Source organism: Lagopus muta, chromosome 26 (genome assembly GCF_023343835.1).
Source record: "Lagopus muta isolate bLagMut1 chromosome 26, bLagMut1 primary, whole genome shotgun sequence".
Classification (NCBI taxonomy): Eukaryota; Metazoa; Chordata; class Aves; order Galliformes; family Phasianidae; genus Lagopus; species Lagopus muta.
The window spans coordinates 3326283-3348684 of record NC_064458.1 but is presented as its reverse complement, the minus strand read 5'-3'; the positions used below and the strand labels follow the sequence as shown (position 1 = coordinate 3348684).

The 22402-nt window shown below is 56.1% G+C and overlaps 1 protein-coding gene across 4 annotated transcripts; it reads right to left on the bottom strand.

Annotated features, from left to right (window-relative positions):
- Position 1: 1 nt before the first annotated feature.
- Positions 2 to 14719, bottom strand: ATCAY (ATCAY kinesin light chain interacting caytaxin). Of its 4 annotated transcripts, none has more exons than XM_048927360.1 (13): positions 14428 to 14719; positions 12848 to 12962; positions 8375 to 8439; positions 7856 to 8077; positions 7520 to 7705; positions 6929 to 7031; positions 6168 to 6299; positions 5314 to 5400; positions 4976 to 5074; positions 4095 to 4130; positions 3831 to 3866; positions 3266 to 3301; positions 2 to 2733 (listed from the first exon to the last, which is right to left on the bottom strand). In XM_048927360.1, the coding sequence occupies exons 2-13, from the start codon at positions 12922 to 12924 to the stop codon at positions 2724 to 2726; spliced, it is 1089 nt and encodes a 362-aa protein (XP_048783317.1). In that variant the 5' UTR covers positions 12925 to 12962; positions 14428 to 14719; the 3' UTR covers positions 2 to 2723. The 4 variants fall into 4 exon arrangements, with proteins under 4 accessions (XP_048783317.1, XP_048783318.1, XP_048783320.1 ...); XM_048927361.1 differs by having other exon boundaries at positions 3266 to 3298; XM_048927363.1 differs by having other exon boundaries at positions 7856 to 7991.
- Positions 14720 to 22402: the final 7683 nt, after the last annotated feature.

Here is a 22402-nt window from a genome sequence, read left to right as displayed (position 1 = left end):
GTGATTCTGTGATCTCTGGAGGTCCCTTCCAACCCCTACAATTCTGTCATTCTGTGATTTCACTTCTTTATCTTCTTCTGGTAGAGCAGATTTGCTCTGAGGATCTCCTACAATCTGCACTCTGGTGGAAACATCAGCACCAGACCTTCCATACATTGATTCCGATCACAGCGCTCTATGAAACAGCAAAAAAAGTGTCTGCAGTCACTCTGGATTCCTCTTGGCCCCTTGTCAGCTGCTTTACGGTCGGTGAGTCCCATCATCAGGGCTGGCAGCTCCGCATCACCAGTTCTCCATCACCTGTCCCCAATTTTTGTCTGCTGTCCTCTGGAGTTACCATCAACCTCTCACCTCTGTGACAGCAGGACGTGAATTTCTGACAGCATTTTCAGACAGGTGCAGCTCCTGTTGCACCCGTTTGCCCCTCTGCCCATCCCTTGGCCACCCTGTGGCAATGTGTTGAAGCCTGTGCTGCTCTACCAGCCCTAAAGCCATCAGCATTGCAGCGTAGTTAATTATGGGACGCTGCCAACCCCACTGCTGTGTCCTCAGCAAAGAGTTTCACTGAGCATCTGAATCGCTCTCCGAAACAACAAGTCAGTGATACGTTTTTCGTTGCTACCAAAACTTTTCACATTTAGTTGTACCTGTATCCACTGTGGATATGGGGCACCTGCACCCACTGTGGGCTGAGCTGAGCCCTCACCCATTGGGCTGTGCCCACACCGCTATGGGCTGAACGTTCTCTTCCGTGCTGAAAAGCTACACAGACGTCCATCCAGGAGCAGAACACTGATGCAATCCAGACATCTTGTGAAAAATTAAAATATGGTGCATCCCACGTGCTCCATCAGAAAGTGCCCTTTTGGAAAAAGAAGTTGTGAATGGACTCGTGTTTACACCACTTCTTACGCATCTCACAGTGAAGTCTGTGCATCCTCACAGGGAACTCTCGGCCCAAAGGAATCTCTTGGAAACCCGGGACACATCATCTTCAGGCCTGCAGCTTTTCTGAAGTCGTAGACCCAGCGTCTGTTCTTTGGAAAAGAATCGAAAAAGGAGGGAAAAAAAACCCACAAACCAACAACAAAACCCCAAACCGTGTCCTTAGGGGTCATGAAGTGTTGCATTTCATGGACTGTGGGATGTCAGCACTGTGAAGTGGTCCCAGCACCACGCGTCCTCTACATTCCTCACTGCCCCGTGCTCTGTAGCAGCACGATTTCCCATTGTGTTTCAAACATTCTTCACTGGAGTTTTTAATAACTACAGATGTCAGAAGGGGTTTGGGAGCTGAGCTTTGATGCTATCCAACATCCCACCCATTGGGTTGCTAACTCCACTCCCAACATCCAATTGCGCTCTTTTGTGTAAGCAGAGCAGTTCTGTTTTTTCTTTTTCTTTTTTTTTGTCTAAATGCATTAAAATGGTCCAAAACCACAGAAGGACAACCTCAGTGTTATCGACAGGAGATGGCAAATTCCCACCCTACTACAGGGAGATCCCCAGTGCTTATGGGATGATCTGAAGCCCACAGGATCTGGAGGGGCTGCCCCGATGTCGCAGTGCTGTTCAGTCCTTCTGTGCTGTGCAGAATTCCCCTTGCCAGTGGGGCCCATAATGACGCTCGCAGAAACCCACGGTTAATTTTGGATTGCTGTGGGTTGGGGTGGCTGGGTGTGGGACCCACAGGTCTCCATCCACTCTTGTTGGTGCAGGGCTCTGCCCTGTGTGCTGTGTGTGAGCTCGCTCCGATGAGAGCAGCATCTTCAAGTGCCTTCACCACGTCCTCATTTCCAACACGCTCTCCTCCCTTCTGCTCCCAGAGCCCTCCTGAGCCCCGGCACCAGGCAGCACAGTCCCACATCACATCCCAACTTTCTCCTCCATCCCTGCACGTGGATCTGTCTGTACAGAGGGGTCTGTGCTCCCCAGGACACACAGCGCGTTCCTGACCCTCGGCAGTGGGAATCCACCAAGGGAGCGGTGATGGAGGATTGTCCGAGGGCATGAAGCCAACACAGAGGCATAGGAAGCACTCCTGTCTGCAGGGCTCCTTCTGACCACTGTGTGTGACATGAGGAGAAGCTCACAGGGAGGCTCTGTGGGACCCTTCCCAAAGCTACCAGGGCCCTACGGAGGCAGAATGAGTATGGTAAAAACACAGCATCTACCCACAGCAACGGCTCACTACGAGTTAATAAGAACTGGCAGCAGATGAACGGAGGTCAAGGCTGGGAGGAGTGGTGGGCACTTGGCATTTACAGGGGGAAAATAAAGGGATAGCAAGGGGGAAAATGGACTCTTTTCATTTCTTGCATTAGCGATCCCCTGGGGCAGCAGAGTGTCGCAGTGAGCTGGGACTGAAAAGAAGAACAGATCTGTCTGTGGGCAAATGGACTGCGGGATGCTCTTTGCTCACTGCGAGGAGGTGGAGTCTCTGTTTGCTCCGAGCTCTCTGCAGACCATTGCTGGACACGATGGAACCCATCCTGAAAAGAAAACGTGCTATCCTTGGAGATATTTCTTGTTGTTGTTGTTGTTGAAAAGTCAAATGTTTTCCAGAAGTTTGGAGGACTTTGCGTTGTGCAGACAGGGGAGGCCCCGTGACCTTACAGAGCTCAGAGCTGGGTGGTGGAAAGGTCTTCTACCCAAAGGTCATTTCCAGGGGGGAGTGCTGGGCTGCGTCGCTCTCTGCTCCCTTTGTCCCGCGCTGCCTCGATTCACGGCATGCTGGGGAGGAACAGACAGACAGCGTGGGTTTGAGGTGGCAAACGGTGCTGCTTTGTTCTGGCTGTTGTCTCTGACAGCGCGGTCGCGTCTGGGGGGCAATCCTGCACCAAATACCATTGGGTGGATGTGGCTGAGGGACACGGGCAGTGGGTGGGAGGTGGGCTGGGGGACCTGAGAGGTTTTTTTCCGGCCTTAATGGTTTTGTGGTTCTGCGATCAGGGCTGAAGAGACGCCACGCACAGCTCTGATGGGAAGGGGTCTCCTCTAAGGGCTTTCCTGAGGGCACATGAAGAGCTCACCATGGCACTCTGAGTGCATCCCATGGGCACCCATGGGTGCTCCATCCCCAGAGCAGCCCAGGGCCACGGGGCAGTTGGGGGGCACCCATGGAGTGGGTGGAACTGGGACGTTTCCCCTCCAACCAAAGTAATGATTCTGGGATGACACACGTGTTGGAACTTTTCACATTGCATACTACAAATGCAACAAAACCCCATAGCAGAGGGGAGGCAGAAGGGAATGGTGGTCCAACCTGGTTTCTTGATCCTCTGCAGGGGGCACAGGCCTGCTGGGAAGAGAACCATGGATGCAGTTAGTGAATTTGCCCCTTGGCCCCGAGGTCCTGCGTGTTCCCATTGCTCAAATGGGTGCTGGCACATCTGACCCACAGCTCTGGGGAGGGAGCTGCTGAGAACAAAGCAGAGAGGCCAAAGCAGAGCTAACACCAGGCCAAGCGATCCTGGCTTTGGCTTTGGACACTGTCTTCCAAACCTTCCTAGAATTTTCCTTCCCATCTAATGTTACAGCCTTTGGGGGCACCCGAATGTGCCAGATAGCAGCACTTGGCTCTCTGCACTTTCCCACTGTGCAAGAGCTGAAACTGAACGTTCCCAGTGCTGCTGGCTGTGCTCCATGACCAAGTGGCTCTGCCAGCTTATGGAGGTGACAAACAGGGCTGGGGATCCACGCACACAAATGAAGGTCAGCAGCAAAGCTGCAACAAAAGTAGGCCTTGCTGTGACCCCGTTCTCATGCCAAGAATGCCTCAGGTATTTTCTCAGTGAGGGATAAAGTCTAAGTGAGGGATAAATCATTACCTTTCCCTTTCAGCCATGTCTTGTTTCTCTTCTGCCCTGTAAGCAAGAAGTGCATTTGAAATCTATCGCGTTTAAGGTCTTCCCAAGGAGGGCTGAGGACACGGCCCTGCTGTGCAGGAGTGGGACTGGGAAAGCTGGAGCTGAATGGGGTGGGGGCTGCAGGGAGCAATGAGAGGTTCTGCATTGGAGGAGACGGGGGCAGAGTAATGCACAGAGAAAAAGGGCAGCAATTTCCCGAGTGAAGGAACCTGAGAGCAGTTCTACCTTTCTCTCCTGGCCTTGATCCTCTCTTCTTCAAATCTGCAACAAACAAGACATAAAGACAAGAAAGACATAGAGATTTTGGAAAGGGTCCAGAGGAGGGCGACTAAGATGATCAAGGGGCTGGAGCACCTCCCCTATGAGGACAGGCTGAGGGAGTTGGGCTTGTTCAGCCTGGAGAAGAGAAGGCTGCGGGGTGACCTCATGGCAGCCTATCAATACCTGAAGGGAACCTACAGCCAGGAGGGGAGTAAACTCTTCAAAAGGGCTGACAACAGCAGGACGAGGGGAAATGGTTTTAAGTTGAAGGAGGGAAGATGTAGGTTGGATGTTAGGGGGAAGTTCTTTACTAGGAGAGTGGTTAGGCCCTGGAACGGGCTGCCCAGGGAGGTTGTGGATGCCCCGTCCTTGGAAGTGTTTAAGGCCAGGTTGGACGGGGTCCTGGGCAACCTGATCTGAATATGTATGTTGGTGGCCCTGCTAGGCAGGGGGTTGGAACTACATGATCCTTGGGGTCCCTTCCAACCCGGGTGATTCTGTGATTCTGTGATTCTGTGAAACAAGAAACACTTCCTCAGCATCACCCCGCTGACACCACTTGCTTTTAGCAAAACACAGTGTTTGCTCTCCATGTTTCGGCTCTGGGGTGGCAGGGAGCTGCCTGCACACCATTGCTTGGCACACACCGAGAAGCCAATGTCCACCCCAGGCTCTGTGCTCCCAGCGTGCAGCGTTGGACCCAACACGACGTCCTTTGGACCCAACATGACATCCTTTGGACCCAACACAACGTCCTTTGGACCCAACACGACATCCTTTGGACCCAACACGACGTCCTTTGGACCCAACACGATGTCCCCCTCCATCAGTGCCATGGTACTCACTGCGAGACGCAGTCTGGGATCTGGACGTGCTCCATGGGGATGAGCTGCTCCAGTTCCTCCAGGCTGTGAACGTATTGGATCTTACTGATGAACTTCACGCTGGCAGAAGAAGAGAAGGAGTGTGAGGCCTTGGTTTGCTTTTCTCTCTGCAGGAATCTGGTGTTCCTGATGGGGGTGTGGAGCTCCGCTCCTCTGTGCCCATCTCCTCCTCCTCCCCTCCTCTCTGTGCTCCCTCCGCTGCGTGGTCTCACTTTGGGCACCGTTACCCAAAGCTGAGCGCAAGATTAATGCAATTCCCATTCTGAAACCATTCACATTTGGAAGTGCTTTACATTTACCTGATGAAGGGCCTGGAAATAGCCAGCACCGTCCGGATGAACCACGAGGGATGCACAATGATCAGGGCTTTGAGGTTCTTCCGCAGCCTGGAGGGAAACCATGGGATGGAATGTCAAACTTGAGAGCCGCTCTCAACCCCACTGTGATCTGTCAGTGCTTGGAAGGCTCCATAGTGCTGAGGAGCTGCACGTGGGGGCCTCCAACCCAAAGCCCATGGGCTCATGAGCACTGTGGGAGCACTGAGATGGCAGCTGGTAGGATGGCTGCCTACAGGTGTAGGATAGTCCCTACACGGATCTGAGTCAGGGAAGGAGGGAGATGAGGGGATGAAGTCAACAAGATGTGACAGAGGGGAGAAGATTACAGAATCTGGAACTTGGCTGAGGCCAATGGGATGAGGTCCAACAACACCAAGCACTGGTTGTGTTCAGAGAGGGACAGTGGATCTGAGAAGGGTCTGGAACACAGTGGGGACTTAGAGGGTGGTTTAGGGAATGGAATGGGTCAGTATGGAGAAGAGGAGGCTCAGGGGAGACCTGCAGCTCCTGAAAGGAGGTTGTAGCGAGGGGGGGTCGGCCTCTGCTCCACATAACAGCGATAGGATGAGGGGGGATGGCCTCACATCGCACCACGGGAGGGTCAGGCTGGGTATTAAGAGGAATCGAAACAGTGGTGAGGTGCTGGCACAGCTGCACAGGGAATGGGGGGTCATCACTCCTGGAGGGGTTCAGAGCTGTAGAGAGGTGGCACTGAGGGACGTGGGCAGTGGGATGGGTTGGGGGTTGTGCAGGTCTCTTCCAACCTGAATGATTCCATGGAAGCAGTGAGGTGTGGGAGGAGGGCAGGATCTCACCGTCTGTCTATCATCTGGTAGCACTTCTTCAGCCACCCCAGCCCCGGCATCCTCCTCCGCGGCGTCGCTCCATTCAGGTACACGATCATGTAGTCCTCAGCCACCAGCAGCTCCAGGCTGCTGATCACGTAGCTGCAGGATGGTCAGAAGCAACGGGGACGTGAGGCTCAGAGAAGGCACTGCAAGCTGCCTCCATCATCCCAAAGGGACTCCGGGTCCCTGCTCTGCACACCAAACTCCCCCGGCACCACATTTCATAGAATCACAGAAAGGCCTGTGTTGAAAAGGCCCACAGTGCCCATCTACTTCCAAGCCCCTGCTGTGTGCAGGTCGCCAACCAGCAGCCCAGGCTGCCCAGAGCCACATCCAGCCTGGCCTCAAATGCCTGCAGGGCTGGGGCATCCACAGCCTCCTTGTGCATTTCCCAGGGGTTCCCCTCGCTTGTTGGCACAGTGCATGCATCAGTAGATGTCTCTGCACTGTTTGCTGCCCAGAGCAGCAGCTACAAGCTGTTCAGTGCTCTGTGGCTATGCCCAAGTCCATCGCCAGCATAATTAACACGGAGTGTCTGAACACTCTGACTTATCAGCCTTGTTTGTGAGCACTGAGGACATCTCAACACAGTGACGTTCCCCCCAGCTGCAGGCTGCAGACATTTGGCCCCAGTTCAAGCTCCTTCCAGCTGAGGTTCCAGATGCAATGAGCAAATAGCAGCCCTGGAGCCCAGGTTGCCTTCTCTCCATCCCCTCCCATCCACTTACAGGAAGAGGTTCTCCATGATATAGTGGTAATCAGCCAGGTTGCTGTCTGGCAGGTAGCAGGCAGCGAAGACGATGATGGCATTGAGTCCTTCTCCGTAGTACCCTGCAAAAGAGGCACAGGCACCGTCAGCTGCTCCTTCCAGCAAAGATCTGTTGGTAAGTCTGGCCCTGCTCAGCTCTGGGGAAGCATTTGTCCCTGTGGTGGACCTTTGTCACAGCTGAGTTCATCTCCAAACTGGGTTTTGTCTGTGATGTGCATGTGGGGCTCAGGGAAGGAGGAAAAAAGGGCAGAGCAGAGAGTTCTGCCCCAGGTTTTTGCATGGCCACGCTCAAATGGCCCCCACCTATGGGTACCTTCACCTCTGGCTGTGCCCCAGAGGGGTCCAGAGGGGTTTGGCACCTTTGGTCACTGCAGCATTGGGAATTGGTGGGAAGGCTCAGGAAGGTTCACACTGCCTCGGAGCCACACTTAGCACTGCTTGTGTTTATTGCAGCTCCCTGCTTCTGCCACGAGCAGCACAAAGCCCCTGCCTCAAAGGGGACAGCTGGCAAAGCCACGATGGCAGCCAGCCCCCACAGCATCCCCCTCACCTCCATGCGTCACCACCCTCATGTAGGGTTTGATCATCTGCAGGTCGATGCGGTGCTCCTGCTCCCCAATGATGACGGTCCTCCAGAGCCGCCCGTTGGTTGCGCTCCCATCCTCTGTCCCGCCGTCCCCAAACAGATCTGCGCTGTCCCCAGGCATGTTCTTGGCCGTGGCCACAGGAGTGTCATCTGGCAAAGGGACAAACCCTGCACATTACCCCAGGCTGAGGTCGGGCTGCAACCTGTGAGCTCTGAAAGCAGCGTTTCTAGCAGCGAGCGGTGCCAGAAGCGGTGAAAATGAGGCCACCCTCACCAGTTCACCCACAGCCATCCTCATACCTTCCCATTCCAGCTCGTTCCCATTCCCCAGGAATTCGAGGGAATCCGTCTCGTCGGGCGTTTCGATGTCATCCACATTGATATCCAGATCATCCGGCGTGTCCAAGAAATCATCGGACAGAATGGAGCCTTCACTCTGGTCCAGGGAAATGTTGATTTCAGGTGCGACAAGCGTCTTCCGCTTACGGTGCGCCCCGTTAAAGTTTAAGGTATGTGGGGGAGCTGGAGTCAAAAGGAAAACAAGGGACAGGTTGTCCTGGCCCTGCATCCTCAGTGCCAGCCGTGCTGAGTTTCTTCGTCCCGTTTCAGGTGATGCTTCAGGTGTGGTTGAATGGAAGCACCGATGCTTTGAGATCCCAATTTCCCCCCGCCCCGGGTTTGTGTCAAAGATCCCCAAATTGAGATCTGGTTCCTCTCCTGAATGGGTGTTTTGGTGGAACTGCCCTGTGGCCACCGGTGCTCTGTCACCCCATGGGGTTTGTGCTCCCCAGGGACCCCGGTAGGTGGGCTGGTACTTACAGGATGTGTGCTCGTCCTCTGTAGGGCTGCCCAGCGACTCCATGCCAGTCTCTTCTGGGAGAGGCCTGCAGGCAAGCAGGAAAGTTGGGAAATAAGGGATTTTTAGGAGAAAGTCACCCTGTGGAGAGAAGTGGGGATGTGATGGAACAACACACAGCCCCATGTGGGCTCTTCCCTTTGGGAGCATCAGCCTGGTGATGACTTGGGGTGCTCTGCCCAACAACTTCCAACCCGTCCCTCCAACGCTGCTCTAATCCAACTGTCCCACAGAAAGGATGGGAAATCTGAGCAGAAAATCAGAATGGAAATCACAGAATCACAGAATCACCCGGGTTGGAAGGGACCCCAAGGATCATGGAGTTCCAACCCCCCTGCCCAGCAGGGCCACCAAACATCCACATTCAGATCAGGTTGCCCAGGACCCCGTCCAACCTGGCCTTAAACACGTCCAAGGACGGGGCATCCACAACCTCCCTGGGCAGCCCGTTCCAGGGCCTAACCACTCTCCTAGTAAAGAACTTCCCCCTAACATCCAACCTAAATCTTCCCTCCTTCAACTTAAAACCATTTCCCCTAGTCCTGCTGTTGTCAGCCCTTGTGAAGAGTTTACTCCCCTCCTGGCTGTAGGTTCCCTTCAGGTATTGATAGGCTGCAATGAGGTCACCCCGCAGCCTTCTCTTCTCCAGGCTGAACAAGCCCAACTCCCTCAGCCTGTCCTCATAGGGGAGGTGCTCCAGCCCCCTGATCATCTTAGTCGCCCTCCTCTGGACCCTTTCCAAAATCTCTATGTCAAAAAAGCAGAATGGAAGACCTGTATTGAAAATCTAGCCAGAGACACCAGAATGAGTTGTGTCCCTGGAAATGCTGGTACCATCCTCCTATCCCAAAGTCTGACTTTGCTCCATCAGTGGCTCTGTTGGTGGTCAAGGTGAGGTTTAAGCCTTAGCTATGAGCACAGTGTTGTTGGCCTCTGCAGCCAGCAGTGGTGCCTGTGTTGAAAGCAGATCAATTTGGAGTGGAGATCCGGGCACCAGAACCCAAACCTGATCTGGGAGCTGAAGGCTGACCAACCACAGCTCTGCTCCCTGGGCTCCTGCAGCCCCGGGGTGAAAATGCTGGAAATGCCCATGGTTCAGCTCCCTTTCCCAGTGCCAAGGCCAGGTCTCATCATGTGGCTGTTGTCCTTTGGAAGGTGGAGATGCTCCCAAGCCATAGAGGGGACAGATTCTGCACAGCTGGTGGCCCTGAGCAGCGCTGTCACCCTGAGCTGGACACTTTCTGGACATTTTTCCCTTTAGTTTGGGTTGGAAATCGTGCCTTTCCTGGATGTTAGCTGGGGGAGACGTTTTGCAACCTTTTTATTGCATCATGACCAAATCCCACTGACCCCATGGCACCTTCATGACATCAGTGGGTTCCCAAATCTCACCAACCCCATGGCACATTTGTGGTGTCAATGGGTTCCCAAATCCCATTGACTCCGTGGCACATTCATAGTGTCAGTTGGTTTCCAAATCCCACTCACCCCATGGAAAACTGATAATGTCAATGGGCTCCCAAATTCCACCGACCCCATGGCACCTTCATGGTGTCAATGGGTTCCCAAATCCCACTGACCCCATGGCAAATTGGTCCCCAAATGGTCAACGGGTCCCCAAATCCCACCGACCCCATGGCACCCCCATAGTGTCAGTGGGTTCCCAAATCTCACTGACCCCAGGGCACCTTCATGATGTCAATGGGTTCCCAAACCCCACTGACCCCATGGTGTCACAGGGCTGTTTGAAGAAGGCCCTTCTGAGCCCTCCTTGTTTCCCCATTGCTGTTCCTCCCCTTGCTGGGAGCTCCCAGCAGCAGGGGATGAGCGTGGGGCCTGCAAGCTTAAATCCTGCATGCTGGGATGTCCCCAGGGAGAAACATGGGGGAAAAAACCAAACATTTTTAATGCGGTGCTGGGAGAACGGGGATGGGACAGGGACAGATCCCACAGGGACGACTGCCGCCGTGTCAGCTGCAAGATGCTGCCCCAAATTAAAGCATGCACATCTTCGGAGGGAGGGCTAATCCTCCCCGAGCTGCTGTTGTTTATTCATGAGAGCCGATCAAAGCTCTCGCTCCCCCACGGGCGGCGAGCTAACGCCCCGCAGCCCCCTGCGCACCTCCAGCCCTCCCAGCCCCCCTCCTGCCGTTGTCTCCGCGGCTGTTTATCCAACAAACGCGGTGCGACGCACGCTTTGGCCCCACGGCACCAAAAGGAGGGGAAAAGGGACAGCGCCATTTCCCAAGGAGCGGCAATCCCGATGGCAGACGCAAAGAGAAAAGGTCTCTTACCTTCCCGAGCGGGATGCGATCACCGCCCCCCGGCTCTGCCTCCCCCCACACCGCGATTCCCGCAGCAGAACGGCTCTAAGGCTCCGGGAGGAGCACCTGATTGCTCTGCACTGCTCAACACCCGCAGATCTGCATGGGATGCGATGAGTGCACGGCGAGCACAGCAAGCACAGCAAGCACAGAGAGCACAGAGAGCACAGCGAGCACAGCGAGCATGCTCCGACCCCACGGCATCACAGCATCACAGCATCATGGAATTATGGCATCACAGCATCACAGAATCATGGAATCATGGCATCACAGAATCATGGAATCATGGAATTACTGCATCCCAGCATCATGGAAGCATGGAATCATGGCATCACAGCATTGGAATTCCACGATTCCATGATGCTGTTGCCTGTGCTCTTATGTGAACAGCACAAGAACGTCACAGCATCATGGCATCATGGCATCATGGCATCGTGGCATAACTGCATCAGAGCATCACAGCATCACAGAATCATGGAATCATGGCATTGCAGCATCACAGCGTGGTGGCAGCCACCATGCAGCCCGCAGGAGGACCCTCTCCTCCCCACGTCCCACTCTATCAGCTGCAGCTCAGCACACTGGCATCACACCTTGCACAGTGCCTGCATGGGGAGGGCTGGGGGCAGCTCTCAGGAAGGAGCTGTGTTCAGTGCCCAGCCTGGAGCTCGCTTAGGATGGAGGCATCACTCCATTGCAGAAATCAGCTCCTGATTTCATCCCTCTGTGGCAGATCCTGCACTTGGGATCTGCTGCTGCCACCCTCATCCCTCGCCCTTGTCCCACATCCCTTGGCCTCTCCCCAGTTTGCATCCAGGAGCTGCATTGCTGGGTGAGCTTGCTGCTGCACGGCGAGGTGCAGCGCATCCCTCCTCCATCCGTGGGTTTTTATGGGGAGCATTGGCTGGCACACCGTGCTGCTGCCCCACACTGCCCAGGCGACCAGCAGAGGTCTGCACGGCCCTCAGCAGGAAGAGAAACCTCCCCCAGAAACACAGGACCCTGCTGTGCCTCCACTCCCCTCTCTTTTTGGCACAGAGATGCTCCCACCAACGCCGCAGCTGCGCTCGGGTCGAACAGAGCGACGCTCATCCGCCGGCCCTGAAGGACACAAGGAGGGCTTTCAGGGCTGCACGTGCCATCCCACAGCACACACTGCGCCTCTGTGCCACCAACACTGCCACCCTGTGGGTTCAGCTGCAGCTGGGAGGGGGCACAGCCTCCCCCAGAGCCCCTGGTCTGTGCTGCTGGAAGTGCGGGTGGAGGGGGGGGATGTTGCCTTAATGCCTCCGTCTGCTGGGGTGGAGGGATGTGGGGTCCCATAGGTGGCACCAGGTGACCTGGGGTACCCAGCGTGTCAAGGGAGAAGTGTCATAAGGTCCCAAAGGTGGCACCAGATAACATAGGGTCCCTATAATGGGGATGGGTGCTACAGGGTCCCATAGGTGGCACCAGGTGACCTGGGGTACCCAGCGTGTCAAGGGGGGGTGAGTGTCAGGATGTCCCTAGGTGCTGTAGGTTGCCTGTTGTGCCAAGGGGACAGGTGCTATAAGGTCACATAGGCATCACCAGGTGACATGGGGTACTCATGAGATGGGTGCTGTAGGGTCCCATGGGTGACACCGGGTGCCATAGGGGACAGGTGACAGAGTTGGCACCAGGTGACATGGGGCGCTCACTGTGCCAAGGGGACAGGTGACACGGTGTCCCATGCGTGGCACCAGGTGACACGTGGCACCCAACATGTCAAGGGGAGGGGTGTCACCAGGTCCCATAGGTGGCACCATAGGGTGCCTGCTGTGCAAAGGGGATGGGTGCTATAGGGTCTCCTGGGTGGCACTGGATGCCATGGGTGCCCACTGTGCTCAGGGGATGCATGCCATGGGGTCCCGTGGGATGCCAAGGGGACAGCTACTGTAAGGACCCATAGGTGGCACCAGATGCAGACAGGTGACACAGGGCCAGATTCTGCCACTCGATCTTCGTGTCCCAACGGCTTTGGTTCCACTTTGCTCCATTTGGGAAGATGCTGCTCGATCCACAGAGCAGCACGCAGAGCCCCCCTCCAACCCTCCAGACTTCCATCCACAGCCATCCCTGCTGCTTCCCTACCTGGGGAAGTCCTCATCCTGCCACTCCTCCTTCACATCCACATTCTCCATCCGCAGGGTGGCTTCTGTGGTTCCCATCGCGCTCGGGAGGCGCTTCCCACAAGGAAGGGCTCAGTCTGGAAGGTGGAAGGGAGAGAGGTGAGTTCAGCCCTACGGGCAGTGGGTTCAGGGCAGGGACACGGACCCCACAGCCACAGAGAAGCAGAGGGGGTTGTGGGGTCTGCAGGAACACGGAGTGCTGTGGGGTTTTGTAGGATGAGAGAAAACAGCATTAAATTGCGCCAGGAGAGGCAGAGGGTGGGAATTGGGAATAATTTCTTTGATGGAGCGCTCAGACATCGGCACAGGGAGTGCTGCCACCATCCCCAGAGCCACAAAGGTGTGGGGACGCGGGCAGTGGCGCAGCAGGATGGGGTTGGGTTGGGGTCTGGGAGGTCCTTTCTGAGCGGACCCCACGATTCTGTGGCCTCCTGAGATGCTTTGGATCAGAACAGAGGAGGTGAGGGCAGCCCCGGATCTACGCACAGCTGTATTTCCTCCATCAGCGGTGCCCTGAGCTCTCCCTGCCCACCGATAACCACCCCTTCCCCCTTTGCCTTTTCTTCCAATCCCAACCTCAACCTTCACAACTGCTTCGATGTGTCACACATCCCCTGCCGGCAGCGTTGTGTTGCTCGGGCAGCAGCGCCGTTCTGCTGACCTGGATGGATGCTGATGGCTGTGCTTTGGCAAAGAAAGCCCCAGGCACCCCTGCCTGCCCCACTGCCCGTCCCCACACGTGTCCCTGTGCCTGGAGAGGAGCAGGAGAGGGTGAGGAGCTCCCAGGGCCGTGTGCTTCCCCAAAGGGTCACTGCCAGCATCGCTCTTGGATGAACCACAGTTGAAAACCAGGAGCAGCTCAGACGGAGGTGTGTGGGATTGAGCAGTGCAGATCCACACCCAGGGCCTTGTTCTCATGGATGCAACCCTGACAGCGCCTTCAGACTGTGTATAAATATATCTGCCACCCTTAGAAGGTTCCAGCAGGAGCCGAGCCTCCTCTCCTATTTCCCACCAGCCCATCCGTGCTGTGTGTGACCACCCCAAGGCCCGGCCCCACACTCAGCCCCACTCAGGGCAGACCCACAGCCCCCAGCTCGGAGCTGCCGGGCGCTCAGTGCACTGCATGGAACGGGGGGGGAGGGAACGGTGGGCGCAGCACCGACCCCTCTCTGCAGCTCTCCCTGCGCGCAGCCCCGGTGCTGTCGGTGCTCCCGGCTGTGGGCAGCGCCCCGTAGATATTATTACACCATATCTGTGGGGCGGGAGGCCGGCGCTGATTTCCCAGCCCGTCGCCCTTGAGGTTCTTTTCCTCTCGCCCGCAGGATCGGTGGGGGGAGGACGCCCGTGTGCGCACATCTGCTCCGAAGGAATGAAGCGGCGAAGGGACCGAGCAGGGCGCATCCCTCTCCGCACCTCTCCCTCTCCTCCCACCGCATCCCGTCCATTTTGGCTCTCTCCGTTCCTACGGATCCCACATCGCCCCCCCCGCAGCTGTGCCCGCAGCCCCCGAAGCCCCCCGGAGGTGCCGTTCTCACTCACCGCCGCTGCGGTTAACGGGGATCGACGCCTCGCATCCCCCCCGGGATCGCCGCTCGGGGGATGCGGGGATGTGCGGGTGCATCCAGGTGGGTCCCCGCTGCAGGAGCCGCTCTGGGGCTGTCACTGGAGGGGAGCGGAGGGCTGTGCTTTGTATCCTTCCATGGCGGTTCGTTCTCCGCCTCCGGAGGTGTTTCGCTGTTTTCTTCGGCACTCTGAATTCAGCTCATTGCAGTGCTTTGTGTGCGGGGAGGATGGCGGTGGTGACAGAGAGGGGGTGTCGTAGGAGATGGGTGGAGAGAGGGAGCCCAAAGCACCCCCCGCCCCCCCCCCCCCCAATGCCACCGCTCCTCCCATTGGCTGCGAGGCACCAAATCTCTCCCAGCTCTTCCCAGGGGCGGCTGATGCTGCCGTGCCCATCGCCCATCGGATGCGGCCCTACGGGAGGTGTGGGGCTGGGTGACCCGGCCCTACGGGAGGTGTGGGGCTGGGGAGTCGGGGGGGTGGGTGGAAAGGGGGTGGAAGGGGAGGGGTGATAAGGAGAATGCGGTGATAAGGAGAAACGTGGCTCCAGCAAGCGGGAGCTTTGCTGCGTCAGATGCATCCTGCCTTGAGCCGATCTGCGCTCACACCGCGCGGTCTGACTTCTGGCGCCGAGCAAACACGGCCAGCACAGCCCGCCGCGCAGCTCCCGTCGCTTCCAGGATGTCAGCAGCACCGTCGCCCCGAGGTCTTTGCGGATTCCTTTGCAAGAAGAGGCAGCGATTTCTGTCTGCTGCGGATTTGGGCTCAGATTGGCACCGTCTGCTCCCCGGGCTGCTGCACGGCGCTCCCTCCGGCTCCGAGCAGAGCATCGCCCCTGGGTCCCGCGCAGTGCAATCCTTGCACGCCGGCTGCGGCGCTCCCAGTGCAGGAAGCACGCTGACTTTTCCCTCGGAGTCTTTGCAGAAACAATCTGCACTGCTTCTATTCCACGGACAGGCACTTTTCCCATCACTGCTGATGGCACGGTTGGTTTTTTGGGGCAGCTGTTCCTTTGGCATTGCTGTGATGCGGATCAGACCTCGGAGGAATGCTGGGCTGCTCCCTGCTTACAGCCCCCAAGGCACGCAGGAGCCTTAGGGCTGCCTTGCTCAGATCCCCTTCAATACGTTCCTTTAAGGCAGACAGAGACCCACAGTGACTGACGGAGGTGCCAGGAGGTCCATAAAACCCAACAGCTCCAACGTTTCTCACCAACCCCAGCACTCTACAGTCAGCATTTGCCTCATACCTTCATTTTCACATCAGAAAGGTCATTCTTATGTCCCCAGGGCAGCTGTGACAGCATGCAGCTGTGTACAGCAGTGTATGAATGCCATCTGCAGGCTGGGACGTGGGGCAGGGGTACCCGTGGGGCAGAGATGTGCCGCCCGCATTGCCCCAGCTCACCTTGCCAGGCCAAGTATTTGCATTTTTAGGAGTCTGTTTTCTGTTGGTTGCACTGAGCTCGTTGTGCTGCAGTTGCTGGAGGAATTGTGCCCCTCTGAGAGCTGAGTGCCACTCCTGCAGTCCTGGGATGGGCGACAGTGGGATGCGCTGTGCGGGATGAGAGCCTGACCGCATTCTGAAGCAGCTCTTTTAGCACAGAGCCTTGAGATTGTGAGGGCTGGAAAAGACCTCTCACCTCCCTGAACCCAACGCCAGTCCATCCCACTGTGCCCACTGGCCACGTCCCCCTGTGGCTCTCAGTGCCCCCAGGCACGGTGACCCCGCCGCTCCCTGGGCAGCTGTGCCAACACATCTCCGCTCTCTGAAGAAGTTGTTCCTCGTCCCCAACCCTGCCCTCCTCTGGTGCAATGTGAGGCCGTCACCCCTCATCCTATCGCTGCTACCTGGGAAATGAGGCCAACAAAAGGATGGTTCCCAATTTGGGCTTTGGGGTGGTGCCCACTTTAGGTTTGGTCCACGCCGGTCTCTCTATTGCTCCCCTTGCCTGGAATAACGCATTCACACATTGCTTTTTCAGTCTCAGAGCCCCATGCAGGGGGGGAAGGGAAGGACGGTGTGTGTCCCTTTTGGGAAGAGCATCTCCCTTCCATTTCCCTGGCTGCGATGTCCGTGCTGGGCAGCAATGGGCACTTTGCAGTGCTCCGCAGCCTCCAGTTGATTTGCTGACACGTGTGAGCCAGCCTTGCTCAGAAACGCCGATGTTATTGCAGCAAATCCAGATGTTGTGCGCAGGCAGACGATGATTTCGGCGTTACGGGGTTGGAAGGGTGCTTTGGCTGCCGGAGATGCGCAGAACGGGCTGCAGGGGGCCCTCGGCGCCAGGAGATGCGCAGCTCGTGGATTGCTCGTGTCTGGGAATGCGTGCACAGCCGCGCAGCTGCCAGCAGTCTGGCAGTGCTTAGGGCATTGAAAACGTCTGTCTTTACGGGCAGGGAGCTGAAATATTTGGGGCTGGCAGAGCATCTCAGAGCTCAGCGCTCGGCGGTGGAGAACTCGGAGGTTCCACACTCAGAGATCTCTCTCCATTCGCTCTCCTGCTCCCCGACCTCAACAGGTGGAGAGCACAGAACCAGGGAACGTTTGGAAGGGCCTCCAAGGCGCTCCGGATCCAACCCCCAAACCACAGGCGCTGCCCAAAAGCCCAGATGGGAGCCATCAGTGACACATTTCCTCCTCTTTTTGACCACCACCACCATTGCGGGATGCTGAGGGCGAGAGCCCGTTGGGTTTTGATGATCCCCAAGGATGGACAGCCCACGTCCTCTCTGTACAACCAATTCCAGCCCGACTGCTCTTCCAGTGAAGAGAAACAACAATTCTCCCACTCTGCTTAAAGGGAATTCATTTCAGCGCCCGGCCCGCTGCCTCTCATCCATTCGCTGGGCACCACCAAGAATCTGTCTCCAATCACACAGAGCCGGCCTGTTGAAAATGAGATGAAACATTCGTTTATAAGGAGAAATAAAAGGTTATTTTGGTCCCTTTGAAATTATTTACAACTTCAGTTTTTGCGTTTAAAATGAAATGAAAAAAAAAAAAAGAGTATTTTGAGGATGAAAAACTGCAGGCTTTGCTTGGATACGCTTGAAATTAAACTCCTTAAACGTTTTATTGCGCTGTGACATTCTCCATTTGCAATTTGCCTGCCTTTAATTAACGAGGAGGGGACCGAAATTCATACATCTGAACACAGAGAGATGTATTTTTGGGACAGCCAACCATTTCCATTGCCTCTGCATGAAGAAAGAAAACGTTTTGCTGTGACGAATGGAAAAGTTTCGCTTTGCTGCTCTTCGTCCTTCATCCATTTGATCTTTAAGGGAAAGACCGATGGTTTCTACACGTCTGGGCTCCACCTGCAGCGTCCAAGGGAGGGGATGGGGGAGGATTTCCAGGTTTGGGGGCTCAGGTGCTGTTGGGGGTTTGGTGCTCCTGCAGTAGAGCCAAGCTGCCGAAGCAGCGCAGTCCTCCACTGCTCCTCTTTGCTGCTTCCTTCTCGCTCTGTGTTGTGCAAAATTTGTTGTGCCTGTGGGTACAGATTGATGAACGAGAGCAGATCCTGAAAGGTGGGGTGTGGAAGGAACCCCTGATTGTGGTGGACAACATCCCATGGCATGCAGACCCCAAGGGAAAAGGAAAGCGAGTGCCCAAATGTTCCTGGAAACCAGGAGCAGCACCGTTCCCAGCCGAGACTGTGATGGCAGCAGCTTTCCTGTGGCATTTGATGCTGGTCAGAAAGGATCTCCAGGATCCCCGACCCAAAGCCATCCCGCCGTGCCCACTGACCACATCCCCGTGGTTCTCAAACCCCCCCGTGGACGGTGACCCCCCTGCATCTCTCAGCAGTCGGTGCCAATGCACCACCACTCTTTTTGGAGAAGTTTTTCCCCATATCCAAACGCAGCATTGTGTGCCCCAACCTGCACTGCTTGGCGTGTTTTACATCTCCAAAACCGCACCATTTCACCCACACTCTCCTGCCTCCACACCTGCTGGGCTGGGCGGGATGTTCTTCATGTGAGTGCGAGCAGGATGCAGGCTTGGGAAGGTCCTTGTGGTTTTATCCCCTCCGTGATGAACCCGGCCCCTGTGGTCCTTTCTCCTCTGGTTTGAAATACGAGGCTGGTTTTGATCTTTTCCTTTGGTCCTGCAATCAGAACCGCTCAGCAGCAGAGAGACGTCACGGGTCAGCGGCAGAGAAAACGGATCTCCTCTCTCGTGCCCTTTGCGGAGGACAGAAGGTGATTCCAGCGGTTCGACTGGAGGGATTCGTGCAGAGGGATTTAATCTGCTTAGAATTATCCTCCCCACCCCAAGGGAGCCGCCGGTGATGGATTTGCAGGGTGAGCCCCGTGACATATTGTGTGCTGAGACAGCTTTGCACCTGCCCGCCTCTCGGATCCGTCTCCACTTCAAAGCAGGCGAGCTCTCCATCACCGGACGTCTCACGGTGCAAAGGGTGGCAGAACGGGGCAGAGGTTGTCTTTCTTTTCATCTTGATGTATTCATCAGTGCCGGCTACATCCACACCTGCATTTCGTACGGGCTGCTGTTGAGGTGCAGAGATTCGTTCCTGGGGCAGTGTTTGGCCTCAGCTTTGTCCCTTCCTAGAAAGGAACCGATGGGAATGAAGACATCAGGACCGGGGAACCAGGGAAGGCAGTCTGGTTACGGGGCACGGCCTCATTGCACCACGGCCTTTCCAGTCACTGGTGCTGCTCTGTTTTTTGGAGGTTTGAGCTTGAGGCAGCAGGGCTCAGTTGTACCATGGGAGGAGAACGGGGGGAGATCGAAGGCTCCCTGTGGTGTCTGTGCTGGATTCCTTCTGAAGATGTTGGGTTTGGGACCTCGTTGGGAAGCTGTTCCTGATGTGGCTCCTTGGAACCACCTGGAGCAACGTGAAAGCTTTCCCTTCGAGCTCCTTGAACTCCTATGGAATTCGGAGCTGGCACAGAAGGCTCTCATGTTTTATTACCTAGCAATAAACATTTATGATCGCTGCTGCTCACGGAGGAGCGCATCGCTGCAGCAGGTCTTCAGGTGGTGACAGCACTGGGATGGATTTTGCCATCAGTTTGGTGGGGAACATTTCGTGCGCGTGGATTCCCAGCCTGCTGACAGCTGACATCCAGATAAGGGCTGCCCCCATCAAACACCCCGTCACCTTGACATCCATGTGTGCAGGGTTAATGAGGGCTTTGCTTTGCCTCCACCTTCACGCCCGCTGATTAATTCCAGCCAGGTGTCGGCGGTCCAGGTCTTAAAACAACCATCGGGGAAGCGTCTGGTAACATTTAGTTTGGCTTCACTCTGCAATTCCAAGTATGGGTAAATATTTGCACCTCTGCGGCTGTGAGACACCTTTGAGATATGGAGGCAATTACGGTAGGAGCTCCCTCTGAGCCAAGAAGGTGGATTTCATGGGAGCAGCAGGGGCTGACGGAGCGCTGTGGATCCATCTGGGTGGTCCTGAGGAAGGTCATGGGCCGGGGGCTGCGGGCAATGGGGGGCCGTGGTTGGGATCCAGACGTGCTTCCACCCCTTCCACCCCCCGCTGATTTTCTGGGCTGCAGTTTCCCCCCATGTGCTCCATTTTGCATGGGAGAGCGAGGAGCAGAAATGCAGAGTGCGCAGCCACGTGCGTCGCCCAGGGGTGCACAGAACACTGAGCTGCGCGGCTCAGCCACCCCAGCAGACGCTTCGTTTTGGGCCATTTCCTCTTTCCAGCTGGGTTAGCTCAAGATCTGCCTCTTCCCATTGGAGAAACCAATGTTTCCAGGGTGTCCTGCATCAATACCACGCTGCCACTTCCTTCCTGGCATTCAGCAGCATGGATAAGAGATAAAGATGGGCTGCAGGAGCGGCGTGGTTTGGCTGAGGGAACGGGTTTGCAAGGGAGCTCTTCTCTCCATCACCATGCAGAGATCCCTGTGCTGTGCTGCAGGATCTGCAGTGCATTACTGTAACCGCTCCAATGGCATTTCCACCTTCAAGCGGTCACAATAACGCTCATAAAGCGTGGCCCAGTGTGAAGTGTTTATGAATTATCCTACTTAAGGTGGGAAAAAAAAAGAAGGGGGGGAGGGAATAATAATAATAAGAAAAGACCTGGGCTGAATTAATAGCTCTGGAAGAGCAATAAATTTAGAGGCACCATATTGCAGAGGGCTCTTTGGCGGGTGCAATAAACGGAACATTTATGGCTTCGGTGTGTACATTTGCTCCGAATGTTTTTGAAGTGGAGGACCTTTGAAATAACTTATATGTTTTTTCTTTTATTTTATTCCTCCCCCCCCCCCCCCTTTCACTTTCAGGTCTCCAGCAGACGTTGGCAGAGGGATCGCAGCGATGGAGGTGTGAGAGCAGAGCCGCGTTTTGGCACGGCCGCGGGATGCCGTGATGCAGATCCTGCAGCATCCTGCCCTGCTCCTTCCCCAGCTGCCGGGAACGGCTGATTCAAGCAGCAGGAATGCAGACACCATCCCCGTGTGGTTGTTTTGGGGTTTTTTTTGCTCCTTTGCTACGTACCACGAGCGACCTGAAGCAAAGCCCCGGCTCGTAAATCCTCGCTGCTGCCAGGACCCGGAGGGTTTTCTTCCCTCTGTCAAACTCAGTCATCAAATCCCCTCAAACACATCTTTAATTGGGTAACTGGGGGCTGTAATATTCCCTCCAGGCCATGCGCCGTGTGCTGTGCAGGCAGCAGGGAGATGCTGGCTCCCATCCCCTGGTGTGAGTGACGCCAAGCAGCAGCTCCTCCTGGAAGCATTTAATGCTGCTGGGTCGGGGCACCCACATGGGAGCCATTTGGGGAGATGCCTGCAGCTCCAGCTGTGCTCCCCTGGAGCTGAGCTGGTGGGGTTGGGGGGGAAGGGGGAGGGGAGGCTGTCTGTCGGTCCTCATGAAAGCGAGGAAGGACGGAGCAGTTGTGAGGCTGCACTGGGAATCGCGGTGCTGGGAACGGCGGTGGGCGCGGGGCCATTTGTCCCCTTGCTGTGAACTCATGAGTTGCACAAATGAGGGGAAAGGAGCTCGGTGTGGACGTTCCCTCGCCCCATCCTGGCTCCCCACGGCTCCTTGGGCTCCTTCCATCAGGGGAGGATGGAAGCCGCGCATCGTGTGCTCGGAGAGGAGGAGGTGCTCTCGCCGTGACCTCCAGCACATGGATGCTGCCAGAAATCCTGCAGCACTCGGTTTCCCTCCCTGCCAGGACGGTTATCTGCAGACACCGCAGCCACACCTGAAGTACTCAGAAATGCTCCATCCCATTTTGGAGCAAACTCCATCCTTGGCTTCTCCACCACCTCCTTCCTGGATGCAGAGCAGTGATGGACCCGTGGGTGCTCACGGAGAGGTGCAGAACCCAGAGGATGCTCAGCCCCTCATCGAGGCAGCCTGCGCCTTGCTGTGCAAGGGAAAGCTCCCTTCTCGCAGCCCCGTGAGTTGGAGCAGCTCAGGAGGTGCCTGGGGTCTAATCCAAAACGGTAGGATGGTGTGAAATTGGCTCCTGGAGGGCCCTCCTGCGGCGCTGGATGCAGATGTGAGGCGCTCAGTGCAGGGCAGGCTGCCAGCCCATGGCTGGGGGATGCAGGGCTTGCCTGCAGGTCGGGGCTCACATGGAGATGCAATCCCTTCTGTCACCGCCACGCAGGACATGGGGCAACTGGGTGAGATTTTGGTGCAGGAGAACACAGTTCGCTCCCTGTGGTTTTCACTGGGTGCCTTTGATCCGCTTCCTCTGGATCCCTGAGCGAGAAAGGTGCCAGATCAGCTGAGGCCATCCTGAGTGTCACTGTAAAACCCATCAGCTCACTGTCAGCACGGAAATACCTTTCTCTATCCCCTCCAGGCTGCATTAACGGGTCTTTTCTATCAGTCCTTGTAGGAAAATGCTCTTTTCTCTGCCTTAGCTTCAGAGCTGTGTTCAGCCACATTCCCTGTGACAGCGCTGTGTGGGAATGCTGGGCTCCTCATAAACACCACGATG

What these genes read in the sequence shown, in the direction of transcription:
- ATCAY (XM_048927360.1), bottom strand. Translation starts at nt 12,924, where the DNA reads ATGGGAACCACAGAAGCCACCCTGCGGATGGAGAATGTGGATGTGAAG. An exon ending in ATCCCAGACTGCGTCTCGCA is followed by an intron (nt 4,131 to 4,975) that starts GTGAGTACCATG and finishes TGTTTGTTGCAG; the next exon opens with ATTTGAAGAAGAGAGGATCA. An exon ending in GACATGGCTGAAAGGGAAAG is followed by an intron (nt 3,302 to 3,830) that starts GTAATGATTTAT and finishes TTCTCTTCCCAG; the next exon opens with CAGGCCTGTGCCCCCTGCAG.